This window comes from Magnolia sinica, chromosome 7 (genome assembly GCF_029962835.1).
Source record: "Magnolia sinica isolate HGM2019 chromosome 7, MsV1, whole genome shotgun sequence".
Taxonomy (NCBI): Eukaryota; Viridiplantae; Streptophyta; class Magnoliopsida; order Magnoliales; family Magnoliaceae; genus Magnolia; species Magnolia sinica.
This window is the reverse complement of record NC_080579.1, coordinates 88,544,997-88,568,256: the sequence shown is the minus strand read 5'-3', so window position 1 is coordinate 88,568,256 and position 23,260 is coordinate 88,544,997. Positions and strand designations below refer to the sequence as shown.

The 23,260-nt window shown below is 42.5% G+C and overlaps 1 protein-coding gene and 1 non-coding gene across 2 annotated transcripts in view; one reads left to right on the top strand and one right to left on the bottom strand.

The window, feature by feature from the left end:
- Window positions 1-3,291: 3,291 nt before the first annotated feature.
- On the top strand, window positions 3,292-3,397 carry LOC131252296 (small nucleolar RNA R71). Its single transcript, XR_009174326.1, has one exon. It is a non-coding gene; the product is annotated as a small nucleolar RNA R71 (small nucleolar RNA).
- An 8,417-nt stretch (window positions 3,398-11,814) lies between these two features.
- Window positions 11,815-23,260, bottom strand: part of LOC131251635 (probable cyclic nucleotide-gated ion channel 20, chloroplastic) — a 95,103-nt gene continuing 83,657 nt past the window's right edge. The window contains exons 8-12 of the mRNA XM_058252482.1: window positions 16,411-16,556; window positions 15,869-15,946; window positions 15,486-15,615; window positions 13,466-13,712; window positions 11,815-12,759 (exon numbers count right to left, since the gene is read on the bottom strand). Coding sequence (XP_058108465.1) covers window positions 12,560-12,759; window positions 13,466-13,712; window positions 15,486-15,615; window positions 15,869-15,946; window positions 16,411-16,556 — 801 coding nt within the window. The 3' untranslated portion in view covers window positions 11,815-12,559. The remainder of the gene's footprint in view (window positions 12,760-13,465; window positions 13,713-15,485; window positions 15,616-15,868; window positions 15,947-16,410; window positions 16,557-23,260) is intronic.

Genomic DNA, 23,260 nt, shown 5'->3' with positions numbered 1-23,260 from the left:
ATCTTTAATTTCCAAATCAAATTCTTGGAGTAGAAGGATCCATCTTATCAAGAGGGGCTTAGAATCATTCTTAGAAAGAAGATACTTCAGTGCCGCATGATCTGTATATATAATGATCTTGGATCCGATCAGGTAGGACCTAAATTTGTCCAAGGCGAACACTACGGCTAAGAGTTCCTTTTCCGTAGTCGAGTAGTTCACTTGGGCAGGATTTAGAGTCCTACTTGCGTAGTGAATGACGTAGGGCTTCTTATCTTTTCTCTGACCTAGGACCGCCCCAAGAGCATAATCAGAAGCGTCGCACATAAGCTCAAAAGGAAGGTTCCAGTCGGGTGGCTGCATGATAGGTGCAGTGGTTAATGTGCCTTTAAGCTTGGTGAAAGCTTTCTGGCATTGCTCAGTCCACTCGTACGGAACATTCTTTTGAAGAAGATTACATAATGGACGAGAGAGAAGACTAAAGTCCTTTATGAATCGCCTGTAAAATCCCGCGTGTCCTAAGAAGGATCGCACGTCTCTGATGTTCTTGGGTGGAGGTAGGTTAGAGATAAGATCGATTTTTGCCTTATCTACCTCGATTCCCTTGGACGAGATGATATGCCCAAGGACAATTCCCTTCTGAACCATGAAATGGCACTTCTCCCAATTAAGTACCAAGTTCTTTTCTTCACATCTTTTCAGCACACATTTAAGACTTTACAAGCACTTGCTGAAAGATGGACCGTAAACAGAGAAATCGTCCATGAAGACCTCTAGATATTGCCCTACCATATCAGAAAAGATACTAAGCATACATCGCTGAAAGGTGGCAGGGGCATTACATAGTCCGAATGGCATCCTTCGATAGGCAAAGGTGCCGTAGGGACATGTAAATGTGGTCTTTTCCTGGTCTTCAGGGGCTATCTCTATCTGGTTGTAGCCCGAATACCCGTCAAGGAAACTGTAATAGGAATGACCAGCTAACCTTTCCAGGATCTGATCAATGAATGGTAAAGGAAAGTGGTCTTTCCTCGTGACGGTATTCAACTTCCTGTAGTCAATGCACATTCTCCAACCAGTAGTGACTCTAGTTGGCACGAGTTCATTATTAGCATTGGCTATGATGGTGATTCCGGACTTCTTAGGGACCACTTGAGTTGGACTCACCCATTGACTATCAGATATAGGGTATATAATACCCACATCCAATAGTTTAAGAACCTCGGCCTTAACCACTTCCTTCATGTTTGGATTTAGTCTACGTTGTGGTTGCCGAGCGGTTTTTGCATTATCCTCAAGGTATATGTGATGAGTACAAATCGAGGGATCGATTCCTTTGAGGTCCGCTATCGTCCATCCCAGGGCTCCTTTATGCTCAATGAGAGTAGATATAAGCATACTCTCCTGTTCTTTCTCCAGGTGGGCAGAGATCACCACCGGGTATGTCTCATCTTGACCTAAATAGGCATATTTCAAATCAGAGGGCAAATGTTTTAGGTCAAGCTTCGGCGGCTTGAGGTTAGACGGTAGAGACATTACATTAGTTTGTGGCAATTCCTCAAATTGTGGCCTCCACCGGTTAACTTCAAGTATTGGTGCAGTATCAAGCAAGGCACACGTCTCCCTAATCATGTCATCATCAAAATCATGGGAGTGGGCCAGGCACGTCTCTAGAGAGTCAGAGGATAAGGTTAGAGGTGTCGTATCTTCCACTAAAGAGTCAATCATGTTAATATCGTGGAAATCGTCATCCTCCTCTGCGTTGCCTGCCGTTATTGAAAAAATGTTTGACTCCAATGTCAAATTTCCAAAAGACATAGTCATGATACCATTCCTGCAATTGATAATTGCATTTGACGTGGCGAGGAATGGGCGACCAAGAATGACGGGAATCGAGTGCTCATGTTATTGATGGGTTCGGTGTCCAGGATGATAAAGTCTACGGGGTAGTAAAATCTATCGACCTGGACTAACACATCCTCAACTATCCCTCTTGGTACACGAACAGAGCGATCAGCAAGTTGTAGTGTGGTTAGGGTGGGTTTTAATTCACCCAAACCTAATTGTTTGTATACCGAGTAGGGAATCAAATTGACGCTCGCTCCTAAGTCAAGAAGTGCATGATCAATTCGATGGTTCTCGATTACACATGATATGGTTGGGCTACCGGGATCCTTGAATTTCTGCGGCACATCTTGCTTAAGGATGGCACTCACTTTCAAAGTCAACAAGATTTTCTAATGAATAATATTCAGTCGCTAAGTCGTGCATAAGTCTTTTAGGAATTTGGCATATGAAGGTATCTGTTTAACGACATCAAGTAGAGGAATGTTGACTTTCACTGTTTCAACACCTCTAGGATATCACGAGAGTTAGAGAGAGGTTTTGGTGAAACCAACCGTTGGGGAATGGAGCAACCGGCTTCTCTAGAAGTTCGGTTCTACTTTTTGTGGGGCATCACTTTGGATCCATCATTGTTGTCCTCTTGGTTCTTGAGGCTTTTCGGGCCTAACCGGAAGAGTTTTATCAATGATCTTCCCACTCCTAAGAGTGGTGATGGATTTAGCATGCCCCATCTGATTTGAAGAGCTGGGATCATTATTCTCGTACTGCGGTTTAGGATTGGGGATAGGTTGTGCAGGAAGCATCCCCTTTTCTATAACCGTCATACGAGAATCTATCTTTTGTATAAAATCTGTAATTCCCCGCATTGCCTGAGCCAGCTCTTGTATGGGATTTTGAACCAGTTCCTCTTGAGGTTTCACTTGATTTGGATTTTGATTGAAGAAACCTGGAGGAGTCGCCGTTTGTCCATTTCTCCAACTGAAGTTTGGATGATTTTTCCAGCCAGGATTGTATGTGTTGGAGTTAGGTCCAGTAAAAGGTCTTTGATAATTATTTACGGCATTGGCTTGTTCATTCAACACTCCTCGAAAGGCAGGTATTGTAGGACAGTTTTCAGTTGTGTGGATGTTGCAATCACAGATGCCGCAAACAATTGCATTGACCTTATCCTTCTTTCCTTCCATGGCCTCAACTTTCCTTATGAGCGTAGTCACTTTACACTTGAGATCATCCTCTTCTTTCAAGAGATATAATCCACCTTTTTCCTTTAATTTAGTCGGCCTAGACGTGGTGTTCGCCATTGGGTAATAGTCCCATGATTGTGTTTTTTCAGCGAGACTATCGAGGTAATCCCATACCTCGTCAACATCTTTGTTGATGAACTCTCCATTACACATCGTCTCGACCATTTGGCGCATGGAAGATGTCAGTCCATCGTAGAAAAAATTTGTAATGCGCCACGTTTCAAATCCGTGTTGTGGGCATGAACTGACCAAATCTTTGAACCTTTCCCAACATTGGAAGAATGTTTCATCTTCCTTTTGGGCAAAGTTCATGATCGCTTTCCGAGGGTAATCGTTTTATGATGTGGGAAGAATTTTTTTATGAATTCCCTCTGCATGTCGTTCCATGTGCCAATGGATCTAGGACGCAGTGAATGTAACCACGTCTTAGCTTTCTCTTTTAAGGAAAAAGGAAAGAGTTTCAGCCTAATTGTATCCTCAGATACATTAGGAAAACATAATGTAGCTATAATCTCATCGAACTCTTTCAAATGTAAATATGGACTTTCTGATTCAAGTCCATGGAATTTGGGAAGGAGTTGGATAACTCCTGGCTTGATGTCCATTTGTCCTGTGTTTTTAGGAAAAATCATGCATGAGGGCATACTCACTCCCGCCGGTTGTAGATAATCTCGTAAAGTACGAGGCGGGGGTGCCTGTTGCACCTCATTCTCATCTTGGGTATCCTCCACCCTGGGTGGAAGTGGAGGAGGTTGGTCTTCAGCCATAACCTCAGTTAACTCAGGGGATTTCGAGCGGTGTCTAGTCCTGCGATGGATAGTCAACCCCTCAACCAATCCTCCTTCAGTCAAGAGACGTCGAGTGTCGTCACGGGCCCACTTGAGCATGAAAACACTCGCAGCCCTCAATTCAAAACTTAACCCTAGGAAAATCTAGCAAGAAAGAGAGAGTTGGAAAGAAATTACCAAATTGGAGTCCTGAGTTAAAACCTGCAAAATAAAATAAAATAAAATAAGTTAGATTCTAAAAAGAGAAGAACAATTCTTTAAAAGAAAGATAGAAGTGAACTAGCTTCTAAAAGAAAGAATTCCTAAAAGAAAGTGAAAATTTCTAAAATAAATTAAGAGAGTCCTGAACTAGAAAGTAGATTACTAAAAGAGAACTGAAAGATAGGAAGTAGGGAAAGAGCTTACCAAATTAGAAATTTCTATCTTAAAGGCCTACGAAATAGGAAGGTTAGTTTCTAAACAACAATCCTAAAAATAAATGAGGAAACAAATTAGATTTAAAAAGAGTTAAAAATAGAAAGTGAAAAACAAAAGAGAAAAGTTTCGAAAATTAGAGGATTTCTCTAGAAAGGGAAATAACTACCCTAGTTTCTAAAAATAAACTGCTTCCTAAAAATAGAAAAAATACTAGAATTAAAAAAATTTTAAAATTTAAACCCTAATTCTGAAAAAGTAGAGAGATTAGGAAGGAATTACCAATTTAGAAACTTATGTCCAGATCCTATAAAACAGGAAACAAGTTAGTTTTGAACTCAAATAAAAATAAATAAATAAAAACTAAGGTTAGTAAAATCCTAATCTTAAACTAATCCTAAAACCAATTAATTTCAAAAAATCGTAACCGTCAGTCCCCGGCAACGGCGCCAAAAACTTGTTCACTCCCCAAGTATAGGGTTGTGATGTAGTAATAAACTCGGTAAGACCGAGGTCGAATCCACAGGGACTGAAACTTGTACGTTTCCTGAAACTAGGTAGAACTAGAACTAGACTAAGATGTGATCTAAACCAAATAGAATTTAGGAAATAATTGTGGGACAGATTAATATAAAACTTTAAGGAATTCAGAGGAAGGAAACTAGGGATTCAGAGGATCCACTTGTAGAGATCAGGGAGATCTTATGCTCGGATCAAGGGTTATGGAATTCAAACTGAACTTACTTGATTTGGTTTTCAAGAGGTGAAAGGTGTATGAATTAGAATGGATTCCATCATCTAACCATGCCTAGGAGACAAAGCAAACAACAGGATTAAACTAATTACCAACCAATCAACAATGTATGAAGATCAGGAAGAGTACTATCATCCAACCATGCCCAGGAGACGATGGTGAACAACAGGGCCTCCTGACGCCATAAACATCAAAAAGAGAAAAGAAATACTCAAAGCCATTGCAAACCCATTGTAATTTCAGTCACAACAGACCATAAAAGACTAAGAAAAATATTCCTTCAATAATCAACTATATCAAATTCAGTTTTAAAGGTACACAGTAAAATCTCCCATCTCACTACAGGCTTCACCTCTTAGCCCTAGCTAAGAGGTTTAGCCACACATGATTGGCCTATACCCAAAGCAAATAGAAAATAAAAAGAGAAAGAAGAAAACAAGAAGGAAAGAAATAAGATAAAAGGAAACGAAAGAAGAAAAAAACTTCACTCTCTCTTCAATCATCTAGCTTGATCCCCTGCCCAAAGAATCCCCCCTTCTGCCAGCAGCCAACCTCTCCTTTTATTAGTCTTCCAGACGGTGACTGGAGAGTGCGCAAGTCCCGTTTACGCAGGCAGCGTGCGCAACACCTCTCGCAGCAGAAATACCCGCCAACTCACTTGTATTTCGATAAAAAGTGCGGGACATACCGCTCATATCCTTGGATTTTGGCATCGTGGCACTACTTGACTCTTCCTTGGCTTTCATATGGACGGTCCAGATCGGTCGAATGGGTCATTCTGGTGGGCCACAACGTCGAACCGCGTCCGGTGATCACGGACGCACGGCCTGCGCAAACGGCTTGCGCTGAGATGATTTGTGGGTCCCTGTTCAGCGTCGGAGAGAAAATCCATTCCGTCCATTAGCTTCTTGGCGAGATTTCGGGTGGAAATGACAGGTTTTGGAGTGATTTTGATATGGTCCACCTGACTTTTCTCGCCGCCGTTCGTCCGACGTTTAAACGCTCGAAATTGATCTCAACTTGGACTGCAAAATTTCTCCACCTAGGCTGTGATGATGGGGACCAAATAAATCTCATGGACGGTCCGGATTACCAATCCGACGCTGATCAAGCTCACACAACAGCCTGAGAAGGCCGGGCGACGTTCGGTTTTTACGGACGTCCGTAACAGAGGTGCGCTGATGCATGGTGGGGTCCACTTAGACTAATCATATGGAGAGTACAATCCAATATAAAAGCCTCTGCATCTGACCTTGATCTTGATCCCGAGTTTGGAGAGAAACTGTGGTTCGGATGGGCCACACCGTCGGTCGACGCAAGGATGAATTCCTTGTAGATGTGAGCCTGGAGGCATGCATAGACACATAAAAACAGTGAGTATTGGGATAAAATCGTGGTCTTCATACGATGGACGGCTTGGATCACCCAAAACGATGATGATGGTGGGCCACTTCATCGGCAGCGGGTGCCCTGCTGCGAAAGAAAAAAAACAGAGACTTCCTTCTCTGTGTAGGAGAGTCGAATGCTACGGGTCAAAGTCGGTTTGACCCGACTTAGCGTTCGGTGCACCTCTGTTGCACGTATGCTATGCCCACTCATCCTATGTAAATGGGTCCCACCGTGATGTTTCGAGCAATCCACCCTTCTTCCAGATAATTTCACGAGTCGAGCCCAAGTTGGAAGCATATCCAGTGATCAAATGGGCCCCGAATCAGAGATTTATGGCCTGATTTATCCGTTGGGCCACTTCCCTAGGAGTCCAAAGGCTGAATTTTGAAGTGTACGGTTAATTTATGGCCCTCAGGCCATGTATGAAATTTTGAGCCAATCAGATGGCAAGAACTATGTGATCTTGCATTTTTCACCAATTTTGGGCCTCTTTAACGTGAATGGCCTGCTTTCCTCGGATCCTTGATGCATAATTTCATCGATCTTCGTCTCCTGGAGTCTGTCCCTTGCCTTGGGTGTCATCAGAGCGTTAAATCCATGCTTTTAGTACCCTTTTCCAGTCCAAGCTCGTGAATACACCCTGCATCACAAACATGATTAAATCAGGCCGTTAAACAATACTATGTTTGTAAATCCAGGTAACAACTGGGTCTGATATGCAATATTTGACCCTCAACAGCCCTCTCTTGGGGGTTAAAAAGATCGACAACGGGTGGGGCGGTCGAGGTAGTGGCGGCGGGGGCAAGAGGCTCCGCGGCCGAGGGAGCGGTCTTAGCCTTCTTCGGGGGCCGAGGTTCCGACATAAGGACTGACCGAGGAGGAGCCTTTAGCTTCGACGATCTCAAGAGAGGTCGAGCTTCGGCCATTTCTGTGTGAGACAAAACACAGAATCAGAAAAATTCAAGAAGAATGTGCCTGAGTGAGTCGAAGTTACCTGTCATGGATGAGTCTAGGCCCGAGAGAAGAAGACGCTCCGGCTGTAAAAGGGACTTCCAAGACCTGTCTTCCGGGCTCAACTTCCACAAGTCTCTGATCCGAGCTAAAGCGTTGGCTGCTAGCTTCGGCTTTCTCTTGGAGATATCTGCAGAAGACATTCAGTTAGACCCAAGAGGAGGTTAGCAAAATAATATGAGGAAAAAGGCATGCCGAGTCACCTGCTTTAGAGAACACCCAGGGAACGAGGGATTGGAACAGCCCAGGCTTGGCAGTTTCCGAGCGACCGCATGCCCAGAACCACCTCTCTCTCCAGTGCTTGTTAGAGGTAGGAGGGTCGGTTATTAAAGAACCGCCCTTGTTCCGCCAAGCACTCAAAAAATACCAGCCGGGTTGCGAAGTATTCGGCCGAACTTGGTATAGATAGAGGAACTCATCCACAGTCAGTGGGGGCTGCTCAGCTTCAGCCCACAACACTGCACATCCAAACAAGTTCCTCCACCCATTCGGGATTATCTGCCCGGGAGCTATCCTGAGTCGGGAAGAAAATCCCGAACAATGGGTTGTAAGGGTAGACGCAAGCCACATTGCATCACAACTTGAAAAATTGCGACCATCCCAGGAGGGGGATGGTCGGGCAATTCATTCAGAAGCGGAAGTTGAAGAATTACTGAGTCAGGGACATGATACCCTATTCAGATCCTATGTAAGTCCATCTCAGTCAAAACTGAGGGAACTGGCCCCTTTTGTTCGTCCCCGACCTCCTCACTCTCGGCAGCCTCTCCTACTTTGGCCGCCGACTCAGCGAATTGAACTAATCTCCATAGGGGGACCGACTCAGTGGTTTCCTCATACTCGGCCCTCATCGGTCTCCTGAAAAGAGCCGATTCAGAAGTTCCTAATTCTTCCTCTTCTTCATCTAAGTCATCCCCTGAGAAAAAGGGGGTGGGCCTGCTCGGTGCATGTCTCAAGACAGAGGGGTCATCCGGGGCAGGGCGTTCCACTGGGGTCCCACTGGACATCCTGGCGGAGAGCTGGAAAGCCTCATTGGCACTCACCACTATCTTCGCCAATAAGGAAGGCGATTCCAAAACATTCCAAAAATGTTCCGTTTCGCCCTCATCACCATAAATCTCCCATTAAGGATTTGAAGGATGCATAGTCACTAAATGTCGAAAAGAAAAGGATAGAAAGATAAAACTTACCGGAAGGACGATGAGCACACAGTTGAAGAGAGAAGAAGGCAAAGACGGAGAAGAAAGGCAAACCAAAAATGCAGCTGAGGAGGGAGAATGGGAGAGGAAAATGAATAGGGCAGACGAAATTACGAAAGTCGATCCCGCTCTTCCTTTTATAGCCGAGCCACGTGGCAGCAGCATTTAAGGAGGAGTTAAATCGACACCTGTTTCAACTCCCCCGCCCGACGCGTGGTGCACGCCGACTGACGCAAGTAACGTCTCCGCCACATGTCCGACGCTCATAAGCGGACGAAACGATTCGACGGTTGTCAGCTCGTGCGATCTCAAGTAACGATCCGTTACACGTCAAGAACGACACAAGAAGCAATAAATAACTCATCATAGCCTCGGTCTGTAATACAGTACTCCTCAGTGCCGGTGTAACTGACACAAAGAGTGGGGGCTTACTGTTGGGGAAAAAATATGACAAGTCCGGAGACTCGGTTATGGAATGGACCAACTTTATTAAAACCGACTGAGGGATCCGAGCCTATAGTTTGGATCGAACATGATAAAGCCAAAGGAGAGACTTGTTCGGATTTACAGGAAATGAATCCCGACCGAAGTTAAGAGTCGAGAGCCTTAGGCAGGTATAGGACGCATCAAGCTGACTCGGTTAATGAGGCAGCAACGTCTAAAAAGACCTGTTAAAGGTCCTAAATTAGAAAGTCATTTGAACGACTATAAAAACAACCCATGTATGGTTGGTTGTAGTATTGGTTATCGGATAGAAGGAAAACATTGGCTCTGAACAGACCCAGTTTCGTCTGATAGTAGGCAAAAAATCTTCTATGGAAGCCAGCCGAGATTACGGATCTATTAAGGCCGAGTCAAGCAAAGGAGAGACGATGTAATTTTAAACATCGTCCTGAAAATTTTGTATAAGGATCCCCAATCCCGGAAATCTCGGGATCGGGAAGTATCCATAAACAAAATATCACCTAAATCAAATCCCCAAATGATCGGGAAAGAATCCCCGTACGGCGGGATCCTCCTCCTCTTATAAATAGAAGAGACTCTAAGGATGAAAGGTACGAAAAACACTCTCTCCAAAATCCCCTCGATACAATAAGACCCAGATTCCTAGCCTGACTTTGGCATCGGAGGGTCCCCTGCTCTAGCCAGGGTCTCCTTTGTCTTCTTCCTATGTAGGTACTTGATGGCATACCAAGGGATGACCAAATATTTGCATCAACAGATAGCATGGATAAAGCACATACAACATGGTTTGGTCCACGTAATTTTGCCACGCATACACAGTACTAACATCCGAGCTGTGGTGTATTCTACGGTCCTCAATCCGAGTCCAGCTTCGTTGTAGTTTCGGATTTGTCACCGAAAGTGGATTAGGTGTTACCCGGCCCTTATCATGTGAGGTCCAACTTGATAAATGTCATGTATATCCACATTGTCCATCTTGTTTTTGAAGTTCACCACGGCTTTGAGATCAAGACCATCCAGTTCGTGGGGCAGATTGTGGATGAATCACATCTTAAAAATTACACTGAGCAAATGATTTTAACCATCCAATATTGGATGACTATGAAATCAACGGTTAAAAGTAAGATAGTGGGTGGCCCAAATTTTAACGGCAAAACAGATGCTTCGTATCATCTATTCGATGTAATTTTTAGCTTACGCACATTTTCATATAACGACACCGTGTGTGCTGTGGAAGAGTCGTCACCATTTCTAAAATGGTAGTAAACTAAGAGCGTAACCGTGAGACTGACCTGTGAAACTTGAAAAGGGAATCGGATTGTGTACTGAGATAATCAGTACGCTCTCGTCGTATCGAGTAAACTCTGTTGGGCCCACCTTGAATGTATGCGGTCTATCCACGCCGTCCATCCGTTTTTCCAGCTCATTTTAGTAGTTGAGCCCAAAAATAAAGCATATCCAAATCTCGAGTGGACCATAACTCAGGAAACAGTGAGAATAATGATTTCTACCGTTGAACCTTGCTAGGCCCCTCAGTGATGTTTATTTGTCATCCAACATATTCATAAGATCACACAGACATGGATGAAAGAGAAAACATAGATATAAGCTTGATCCAAAACTTTTGTACCCATAAGAATTTTTCAATGGTAGACATTCAATTCACATTGTTTGCTGTGGTGTGGTCCATTTAAGCTTTGGATATGCTTATTTTTGTGCTCAAGCCCTAAAATACATAAATAACAGTGGACCCCACAGTTTTACTCAGTACTAACTCAGTTAGCAATCTGCTTCCGTTGAAAGGAAGTGTAATGAAGGGACCAGAATCGCAGCGCCTAAAACACCTAAGCTCCGTGGGGTCCATCATGTTGTATGTATAATATCCACTCCATCCATCAGTGGGGTCCATCATGTTGTATATGTAATATCCACTCCATCCATCAGGTGAGACGTCTTATATTCACTGTACATACAATAGATCAGACCGATGGTGAACTCGGGTGGACCACATCAATTGACACCTGTATCAGGGTGATTTTTGTTTCTATTCTTTTTATTACTGTTTTAACATTGTCTGAAAACTCGGCGAGTCAACCAGGGACTCGCCCGAGTTGACTCGGGTCAGCCAAACTGGCAGATCCAGTGTATGATCATTTTACTACAAAACTTGACCGAGTTTTAGGCACGAAAACTCGAACCGAGTTGATCCATCCAGGAATTTAAAAAAAAAAAAAAAAAACCTTAAATTAAGTAATCAATATTCAAATAGTAATCTTTGATTGATTTTTTTTTCTTTCTATTAGTAATATTACTCATTGGTCGACTGAGCACAGACCGAGTTCCTTGTTTTTAGACAATGGCTTTTGAATTAAGCTGAGAGTAAATGAGCTTGTAAATGAAATTCTCCCTAAAATTCGGAAGTAAATAGGATGAAATGCCTTTTTTAGCTACTTTGGCCACCGTACGCATGATATGTTAGTGATGCTCCAACATCATTCAAATGCTGGCTACATCACTAAAATCACACCAATAAAATGATCTAAACCGTCAAAAGGTTAGCCATCTAAATGGACGGTTAAAACGCATTGGCAAATTGCTTGTTTGTGACCTTTATGTTTGTAGCCCACCTATGGCTCAATATTTTTTTAAATTTTTGGCTAAATTATATACTTCAATGAGCTTATTACAATCAATGCAGCAATCATAATAAGGAGAGACAACAAAGGACATCCAAGACCAAGTGTGGGTTACCAATAGTTTGGTCCCACCTCTATTGCCCAGAACAGAAAAATACAATTTGTTTCAATCAGAACAGGCGACCCTTGGAAATAAATCAACCATTGATCTACGTCGATGTTTTTGTGGTATGTACAACCATAAGAGAGACGAAAACTTGCATAGATACAACTGAGTGGGATTTGATAAACGTCCAGCATTCATTACAGATATGTGGGCCCCTTATAAAGGGGCCAATCATTGAGATCAATAATACAATTACATACATTTTTTTCCATGGAAAATAGGATACTACATCCACAAATTACTAGGAAGGTTATTACCTGGTGGGATTATCTGGTTGAGGTTGACCGCTTGCTCCTCGGCTCAAACGCTTCTTCCGGTATCTCCATGCTAGTTGAATGCAAGTTGCTGCAATTTCTCTCTATATGGAGATTCGTTCTTGCAAAAGAGGCATAACAATTATTACAGATTATTCATATGTTGGGCCCCGCGGATGATGATCCTAACTGCCTGATTGGCAATTGATAAGTGTGGATTGTTGGTTGTAATTGTCAATTTTCTTTGGATGGCTAGGATTATCTGATAGGGGATAATGTATGGCCCAACAACTCAACTGCTTACTGAAAGGTGGCCCGCCTTGATCCTGTAAGGCTATAATTGGTCTTTCAGGTCCATCATGGCCCAAAAACAGTCCTCATAAGCATGGCCCACTATTGGCTACATGATTTTCTAGTGCTATCCTAAAACTGTATGAGATGATGTTATGTATAACCTTATGGTCCCTTGAACACGTGGGCTCCGCAAGAACCGTGCAAAAGTGGCAGTGATTTCTTCCAGATCATCGGCTCGCAGCACAAAAGCTTCCACATTTGTTAAACACTTCACAGTCCTGCTAGAAATTAACCGCTGTCCCGACGACCTGATTTGCTTTCCATCTGGAAAAAAGAAACAATAAAGATAATGTTTTCAACCTCGAAACAACAAGAACTTGATTGGTGAATTCATAGTTACAAAAAGCAATTTATGGCCACAGTGTCAAGTCCCTTGATATACATTGATACACCTTCCTCTGACCGCTCGAGCTTTTAGAGAAAGTGGTTGTTTGACATGGTATCAGAGCGGAAGGTCTTGTGTTCGAATCCCAAGAGCAGCAAATATGCATCAGTGGTAATATAATCTCCATCCTTTGACGGCAACCGTGAGTTGGGCAATGTAACTGCTATTTAATACCATGCTCTAATTATCTTAACAAGGTCCTAGTTAACAAAGATTTCTACGTTTGGTTACCTAGTTTCTGCCAACCAAAATGAACAACGAATTGGTTACAAGCAATACTCGATTAAGCATTAGCTTGGCTATGTGAACTGCACCAATGGGGTCCCAACAGTGATCCAAATCATTCATATGGCAGACCCCATGATGTGACATACCACAGAAACCTACCCCATTTGGGCAATCCTAATCACTGGATTGGGCTCCATCAAAATGGTGGTAATTGTCCGTTTCCATAAGATGGCTGGGATCATCTGTAGGACAGATATTTGGGATAGCCCATCCTATGAATTAGGTTTAAATTTAAAGATCTATTCTACCTGAAGTTGTGCAATAAAAGAATGAATAAGATGGGCAATGAGCTCGCACTTTTACTCAGTGAAGAATGCCCATGATACCATGCGAGTAACTCCTCCCCACAAACGTCACCTGCTGACAAGGGGATTGGATTTCCATATCCTCCAACGCTCTCCATTGTTCCCCAAGCAATGAAAACGATCTTGTCAATTGGATGTCCTTGATCTAGTATTTTGCTTCCTCCTGGATACAGTTTTTGCTTCGATCTTTCACAGATAGCATTTAAGATGTGAGGCTTCATCTCTCTGAAAATATGCACCTGCGAATCAATATGGTTTTAGGTTCTTCAACAAGTAACTAGGATTGGAATGAATGCCACCAAACAGCTGCAGATACTGAATTTGTGATGCATGAGTTGTAAAAGAACATATCCGATCCCATTTAACATGACTTGTTTCCATATTCATGGTTTTGGATGGATACAAACTTGCTAGGAAATTGTGCAACCTCATGCATGCACATGAACTATCACTCATGAATATCTAACAAGCAATGAGTAGAAACGATAAATGGAGGCATAAACCTCAAAGATAGTAGTGAGTTGGGAGCAGCATTCGAGTTATTGGTATTGCTACAAGTTTTGCAGCTGGGGATACGAAAACAATATTTTTATTGCCAATAATATTGCTGATAACCAGAAATGCAGGGAAGGGAAAACGGTGGAATTTTTTAGCGAAACTCTAGGAAATGCTAAAATACACATATTTGCATATTTAGGATTTTTTTTTTTAAAGAATGCCAAAAGAATACATACATAATAAGTTTCCATTTAATGAGGGCCTAAAGGCATGTGATATCGTAAAAAATCAATCGAATAGTAGCCAAAATGAGTTTGTATAATATAAATGCAGGTACCATACAATAACTAAGACATGTAAAAGTAAATGAACTCAAACATGCATTCATCGATGATCTATATAATACAAATGCAGGTACCATCCATCTATGCATGCATGCGCATATACACATACAAACATGCATTTCATCATACAACCATGTGCCCATAAAAATTTTGAAATCAATTTTTTTTAGCAATCAGATTTTTGGCAATACTGATACATTAATATCACCAATACACTGGCGATATAAGCGACACTTGGAATTTACACAGTTGAAAATATTGGCGATCCATTGGTGATTCAAGCAACACCTGGAATTTATACAGTCGAAAATATTGGCAACACATTGGCAATACTAAACAATATATCTTCGATACCTGGAATTTATGTTTCTACCAGTGTTATCAGTATCGCCTGGATGGAGATAAGGATAATATCGGGGATATTATCAATATATCGGGGATACTCCAACCAATGGTTGGGAGCACCCATATACGGATAAAAATAATATGCCGTGTATCGGATTTGCATTTATTTCTGATCTCATTCAATGGGGTCTTGTCATACAATGCGAATTGGTCTTTCTGATAAACATCATGTTTTTATAGAGACAAGCCACATTCCAAAGACAAAAGGATTTAGTTATTCCAGCCTTCAAGAATGATAAACTATGCAAAACTAACAAATCTATTGTTTCCAGTTTTATAATAAATGTTGCAATGAAATGCTCTAAAGTTCCTTTCTTGAAAACTTTAAAGAGATGGCAGTGTATGACTCCTTATTGGTAGTTCGGTAAACTCCCCTATGGAACTACAGTATTAGATAACAGAGTTTTGTTAAGTTCACATGCACCTCTCTACGGCATCCTCCCATGCATCGTTGAACCCTCTATGTAGATAAACTGGCCACCCAACAGTTGTGCAGGATGTGTACGATGAACGTGGACCATTGACAATTTCTTTTAGATCATTTGTTATTTTCATACATGTGGGGGACACATGATGAATGGACTCGCGTGATCTTTAGGCAAAAGGTAGTCTACACCTTAGGGCCTGGTAATGCAAGGACTGGATGCCTCATGCACACGTGGCCATATGATGAGGTGCATGATAACTTGACGGAACATCAAGAACAACATCTCTTTTGTTCCTATAAGGATAATAAAAGCTGAAATGCAAAGTTCCAATGCTCACCTTCTCGAGAAATTTAAAGAGGTGGCGGCGTATTTCTCTTTGTAGATCCTCTGGTAAATTCTCCAATAGTGCTTCTTCATTTACACCACGATAGGCAGCCCAGTTAAACCTTTCAGATTGCCGTACTTGCCTACATGACCTCAAAATTGGTTAATACCAAAAATGAATGACATCATATAGACAAAATGGAACAAAAAAGAAAGAAAAAGAAAATATAGAGTAAAATATTGAAGTTTTACATCTCCAACATTGATATTCATGACAAACCAAACAATTCTTATAGATTGAATTATAGCAAAATATACAATGGGGAAACCTTGAGAAGAAAAATTGCATGAATTTCAGAAACCCAAATTTTGATATATGGAGGAAAAAAGTGATACCGTCTTAAGTTTTCCGGCAACCGCCGATGCCTCATCCACCGTTCTACATCACGACACCTCAGTTGCATTTCTAGCCTCCTTGAGAAACGAATGAGTGAAAGTAGTAAATACAAAGGTCCAAATGAAAAGGAAATGATAATAAAACCAAAGAAAAGTTCATACTATTGAATTACAAATTCAAGACCGTTCAACGTGTGGTGGTCAGAAAAGTCATGCAGTTTTCATCCATACATATGTGGCCCACTTGATGAGTCGACTGCCTGACTTTTGGTTTTGGGCCAGGTAAACTACACAGCATGACCCATCTGATGAAACATCTACGATGTCACACATCATGCAGGTTGGCATGCGGGGCTGCATGGAGGAGTGCATGTGGGCTTGGCATAGCTATAATTAACAATAGAACGGTCTGATGCAGGACTTACCATTCAGGATGAAAAGAAGAGGATTTTCAAAAGAACGCATGGTTTGGTGTCTGGTGAAACACAACAGAGGGGAGGGGAACTCAACAAAATGAAATTCTTGGGAAATAACTTTTGTACCTCCGTCCAAGGGATTGGAGAAAATTCTGCATATTTCCGATGAGTAAAGCAAAAAGAAACAGGCCAAGTCCAACAATGCCCATAGTGAATAGAACTTCCCCAACAAAGTCGCTGGGCACTAGGTTTCCTGCTAGAGTACTGATTTGCTGTGGAATTAACATCATCATGAAAAGAGAATGACATTAAGAGTTTTGATGAGTGATGACCTACTTAAAAAAAAATCAGAAATTTCAAGGCATTTACATAAAAATAACACTATGTTGCATAAAGTTGCTGTGGATAACTCAAAATGGAAGACACAAAATAATAATAATAATAAGAAGAAGAATGAAATTTTTATTGACAAATTCCATAGTATAGTCATGGTGGAAGAAAGTATGGAGTATGTCTCAATGAAAAGAAGGGATTTCTCTTCCCACGTAGGAAAACCAACAATAGTTTGCAAATAAGCTCTCGTAATATGCCAAAAAGAATTAAAAATATGACATGGACAACAAGATTAAAGGTAAGAGAAGATATAGTCATGGTGGAAGAAAGTATGGAGTATGTCTCAATGAAAAGAAGGGATTACTCTTCCCACATGGGAAAAACAACAATAGTTTGCAAATAAGTTCTCGTAATATGCCAAAAAAAATTAGAAATATGACATGGACAACAAGATTAAAGGTAAGAGAAGATTGTGGGTGCTTAGGGTGAACAGAGGAAAATTTTGAATTTCAAAATTCTTATAGATTCCTGCCAAGTTTCTTTTAGATGGTGGGAGAATATGTTCACGTGAACTCTTGTGATCCCTGGGCACATTCAGATTGTGCTCTTAAAGGTAAAGGCTTGGAATGTCCCCAGAATGAGAATGGAATGTAATTTGCAGAGATCCATGCACATCATATAGAAGTGGAACTGTCGAGTAAATCACACAAATTGCGGTGTGTCAATGTAGTGACAAAGGCCTGCTGGAAATGTAGAGGCTTTTAAGTCAACTTGGAGTCACCACTAGCGTTTTCCACGTGGTTCAAGGTTAGGCTAGAAGTTAGAAGCCTTATTTTTGACCCAACAATCAATAGAGTCATTCTCTTGATATTCAGGGACTTGACTCTAATATGGCCTATTCACCCAAGAACTGACTCTAATATGGTCTAGTTACCAAGTTCTTGGGTAAGGACCAGGGTTGTGGAGTAGGGAAGGTGTTAGGCACAATAAGAAGAAGAAGAAGAAGAAGAAGAGAATTGCAAGAGTGGTTTTGGTTTGCACGCGTGCTGGTCGTGGTTTTGGTTTGCAACCTACGCTAAACATGGAGCAATTGCAAAAGTCCATGAACAACATAACCCGGCAATTTGAGTCTTTCAGTAGGCGCTTGGAACAACGTGTTGACAAACGCTTTGATCAGCTTAATGTGCGCGTTACCCAACTAGAGGCCTCCACTCAGGCCAACCCCACTAATGGGGAAGATGCCCAGTCTCAAGCAGGTGATCCAGAGGATAGATGAGGTAATGATCGCAGTCAAGGAAATGGTCATGGGCATGCACCTACGTACCCACCCCGCGTGGGCCAACGCGGTCAATATGATCCTGATATGCACCTTCTCAAAGGGGTCAAGGTCGATGCCCCCACATTTGATGGCCGGTTAGACCCTAAAGCTTTTCTAGACTGGCTGCTGGACATGGACCACTACTTTGAGTGGTACAACACGACGGATGCCTGCCGAGTTCGTTTTGCTAGAATGAAGCTGGTGGGTCAAGCTAAAAGATTTTGGGCCACGGTTGAGCGTAAAATGAAAGGTCGAGGGCACCCCCAATAGTTCATTGGGTAGAGATGAAAGAAGTTCTGAAAGAGAAGTATCTCCCATTCTCTTATCGTTTGAAGTTGGTGGAAGATTGGCAGTCCCTTCGACAAGGTGCCATGAGTGTGACCGAATACATTAAGAAGTTCAAAGAGTATTTGACCCGATGAGAGGTAGAGGAGGAGCTCGTGCTCACTCTTGCTCGATTCAAGACGGGCCTCCATTATGATATTAGGAGAGAATTGCTCGCTAAGAACATTGACGCCCTTGAACAGATGTATCAAGTGGTGTTGGAAGTCCAGCAGTATCTCAGGGCGCCTATGAGAAGGCGGGTTGAATCCCGAGATTCCAGCGCTAAGGTCAATCACACAGGGACTAAGCCTAGCACTGGAAATCAATTCAAGCCTTCCAGTAGTTCGCAGTCTAGATTCAAGGATGATAAAAGGAAAGGAGTTGTTGGGTCTAGCTCACGTAGAAGTGATGTGACTAGGTGCTTTAGGTGTCGGGGATTTGGTCATTTTGCCCACCAGTGTGGCACGAAAGAGGGCACCAAAGTGTTCTTTATTGATGGGCAAGTAGAAGTTTTGGTCCCTGAGAGTGGGGATGAGGAAGAAGAATATGTGCCAGAGGAGAGTGCTAGCGATGAAAAAGATGGAGAGCATGAGGCCGCAATGCTTGTAGTTGTTCGTTGTGCCTTCGCGCAAGCAAAAGGTACCAACAACTGGCATCGCAACACAATTTTCTACACCTATGCAAAATGTGGGGAGAAAAGTTGCAAGGTGATTGTGGATAGTGGTAGTTGCGCTAACGTGCTCTCAACTGGCACCGTGAGTTATTTGAGTTTGAAAGTTAAAGCCCATCCTCAACCCTATAAAGTCTCTTGGGTTGATGACACCTCCATTCCTATATCTTAGTGTTGTCTTGTTCCTATCCAGTTTGGATCATATACAAACAAGCTGTGGTGTGATGTGGTTCCCATGGATGTTGGCCACATCATCTTGGGTAGGCCATGGTTGTATGACATGGATGTTACCATATTCGGTTGCTCGAATGTGTGCACATTCATGTTTGAGGGAAAGAAAATCAAGTTGAATCCTTTACCACCCAAGAACACTGCTGGAAAGGAGTCCACCACAAAGAATGGTGTGAGTGGTTCAGGGGAACCTAAGTCCAAGTCCAAATCCCAGTCCAAGCCTCTTTATATTTTGAATGCCAAAGAATTCGAGAAAGAGACTGAGTCGGACTCGATGGTGTATGCCCTAGTAGCCAGGGAGACGACACCAGAGGTTGGTATAGAGTTGCCCGCTAAGGCCATCCCGGTAGTGGACGAATTTCGTGATATTTTTCCCGATGACCTACCGGAAGAGCTTCCCCCTATGAGGGGCATACAACATGCCATTGATTTAGACCCTGGGGCGACATTACCAAACCTTCCCCATTACCGAATGAACCCAAAGGAGCATGCAGATTTGAAGAGACAAGTTGATGAACTCCTGGGTAAGGGATTCATTCGAGAGAGCATGAGCCCGTGTGCCATGCCCGCCCTTCTTACACCAAAGAAGGATAGTATATGGAGGATGCGTGTTGATAGTAAGGCCATCAATAAAATTATGATCAAGTACCGGTTTCCCATACCACGTCTTGATGACATGTTGGATATGATGGCCAATGCTACTATCTTTTCAAAGTTTGACCTCAAAAGTGGTTATCACCAAATTCGTATACGCCTTGGTGATGAGTGGAAGACGGCTTTCAAGACAAAAGATGGGCTATACGAGTGGCTTGTCATGCCTTTTGGTCTGACTAACGCCCTGAGTACTTTCATGCGTGTGATGACTCAAGTGTTGAGACCCTTTATTGGGAAGTTCTTGGTCATTTATTTCGACAACATCCTAATTTATAGCATGACCAAGGAACTACACCTCAACCATTTGAGGCAAGTCTATGGGATCTTGAGGGCTGAGAAGTTATATGCTAACCTTAAGAAGTGTGTGTTCTTGTCTAGCAGTGTTGCCTTCTTAGGGTTCATAGTATCATCTGAGGGAATGTCGGCGAATCCCGAGAAGGTTAAGGACATTGTCTATTGGTCTGAACCGAGTAATATCCATGAGGTGCGCAACTTTCATGACTTAGCCACCTTCTATAGGCGGTTTATTCGAGGCTTCAGTTCCATCATGGCTCCTATTACGGATTGCATTAAAAAATGAGAGTTTCAATGGATAAAGGCTGTCTCAAAGGCCTTCAAAGAGATTAAGGTCAAAATGACTGAAGCTCCAGTCATGCGACTTCCCGATTTCTCAAAAACTTTTGAGGTTGCATGCGACACGTCAGGAGTTGGCATAAGAGGAATGCTTAGTCAGGAAGGGCACCATGTCGCATTTTTTTAGTGAAAAACTGAATGAGGTGAAACAAAAATAATCCACCTATGATAAAGAATTCTATGCGGTTGTGTAGTTGTTGCGCCATTAACGTCATTATCTACTACTGCAGGAATTCGTCTTGTTCTCAGATTACGAGGCCCTGCGATATTTGAATTCTCAGAAGAAACTAAATCCTAGGCACGCCAAGTGAGTTCAGTTCCTTCAAGAGTATACTTTTTTGCTTAAACATAAGGTCGGTGTAGAGAACAAGCCCGCTGATGGGTTGAGTTGTCAAGTTGCATTGCTCAATTCCATGAGTGTTGAGGTTACTGGGCTTGAGCGTATCAGAGATGAATATCTTGAATGCCAGATTTAATTTTATTTGTGATGCAGCGTGTATTTACAAGCATAAACTGAAAAAGGGTGCTTAAACCATGGATTTAATGCTCTGATGACACCCAAGGCACGGGACGGACTCCAGGGGACCAAGATCGATGGAATTACACACCAGGAATCCGAGAAAATCAAGCCATTCACGTTAAAGAGGCCCGAAATTGGTGGAAAATGCAAGATCACATAGTTCTCGCCATCTGATTGGCTCAAAACTTCATACATAGCCTGAGGGCTATAAATCAACCATACATATCAAATTTCAGCTCTCGGATCACTATGGAAGTACCCCAACTGACAGATCAGCCCATAAACTATTGATTCTGGGCCCACCTGGTATCTGGAACTGTCTCAACTTTGGTCTCGGCGGTTTAAATAAGAGGAGGAAACAAATGGATGGATCGGATCTTGCATATACATTACAGTGGGCCCCATATATACAGCGTGTGTACAAGAGGTACCCACATGCCAAGCCGCACCGAACCACGTAAGGCGGGTCAGCGCTGCTGACCCGCTTCTTCTTCCTAAAACGGCAACTGCCGTATTAGCGCAGGAAACGGACGGACGCTGTCTGTTTTGCGGACGCTTCTGGGCCCCACACATTATCCCAGTGGACAATCCAAACCGTCCATCTTGTAGAGGGCCATGAAATCTTTAAACTCATGCTGAAATTTTAGACCCATGCAATCACACGTGCGCGATACAGAGGCCACAAACAGGCGGTCCTGCAACGTTCAAAATGATTTTTGAGGTGATTTCTTCTCTGGGCCGCGTCAATGGACGTTCAAAACCACCCATTCTTGACTGAAATTTCGTCCTAAATCTAATAGACGGGGTGGATTTCTCCGAAAATACCTCTATGGGGCCCACCGAACACGTCAGCGCCTCTGCGTAAGCCTTACGCGCGTCCGGGAAAGCCTGAAGTTGCAGGAAGTTGCGGGCCTCCGTCCGTGAACGGATCAGCAATCCAAACCGTCTATTTGATCATACAATGGGTGCTTACACTCACCATGCTGGCAAATTTCAAAGAGGGGAAGACTCCTTCTCTCAAACTGAGTCCAAACGTAATCAGGCTAAGCGTTTCCTGGCGCAGAAACAGAGTTCCGTGAGGAATCTGCCGCGAATGATTTCGCAATCCAGCCAGGCCTCTCCTGCACTGCCCCTGGCACCTATAAAGAGAGAATAAAGGAGATTTTGAAGGGTATGGTTGGAGGGAGGTGGCTGGACGATTGCAAGAGAGAGAGATTCGATTTTTTTTCTTTTTTTCTTTCTTTTCCTTTTATTTATTTCTTTCCTTTGATTTTTTTCTGTGGTTCTAGCATGATCATGCTAGGCTAAACCTCTTAGCTGGGGCTAAGAGGTGAAGCTTGTAGCCTGATGGGAGTTTTTACTTATGCCTTTTTTTTGGTTTAAACTGAACTGATGTTGCTTTTAGTTTAATTAAAGGAATGTTTCTTGTCTTTAATGGTCTGTTGTGACTGAAATTACAATGGATCTGCAATGGCCTTGAATATCTCTTTTTTCCCTTTTTATATTTACGAAGTCAGGAAGCCCTGTTGTTCATCATTGTCCCATGGGCATGGTAGGATGGTAGTACCTTCCTGATCTTCATACATTGTTGATTGGTTGGTAATTAGTTTAATTCTATTGTTTACTCTGTCTCCTGGGCATGGTTTGGTGATGGAATTCATTCTAATTCATATACCTTTCATCTCTTGAAAACCAGATCAAGTAAGTTTAGTTTGAATTCCATAATCCTTGATGCAGGCATATGATCTCCCTGATCTCTACAAGTGGATCCTCTGAATCCCTAGTTTTCCTTCCTCTGAATTACTCAAGTTTTAGATAATTATTCCATAAATTATTCCCTAAATTCTATTTGATTTAGATAGCATCTTAGTCTAGTTCTAGTTCTACTTGGTTTCAGATAACGTACAGGTATCAGTCCCTGTGGATTCGACCTCGGTCTTACCGAGTTTATTACTACATCACAACCCTATACTTGGGGAGTGAACAAGTTTTTGTCTCAATTCCATGAGTGTTGAGGTTACTGGGCTTGAGCGTATCAGAGATGAATATCTTGAATGCCAGACTTTGTAGTTGTGTTTGCATCGTTGTTAGAGAGTCCGTCAGGAGTTAGTAGCGAGTACTTGTTATTAGACGGATATTTGTTTAGGGGTGACCGATTATGCATACCTCGCACTTCTCTTCGTGATTTTATTATCTGGGAGTTACATGCAGGAGGGGTGGCAGGTCACTTTGGTCGAGACAGGACCATTGTCCTTGTTGAGGACAAATTTTATTGGCCAAGTCTTAAGCGAGA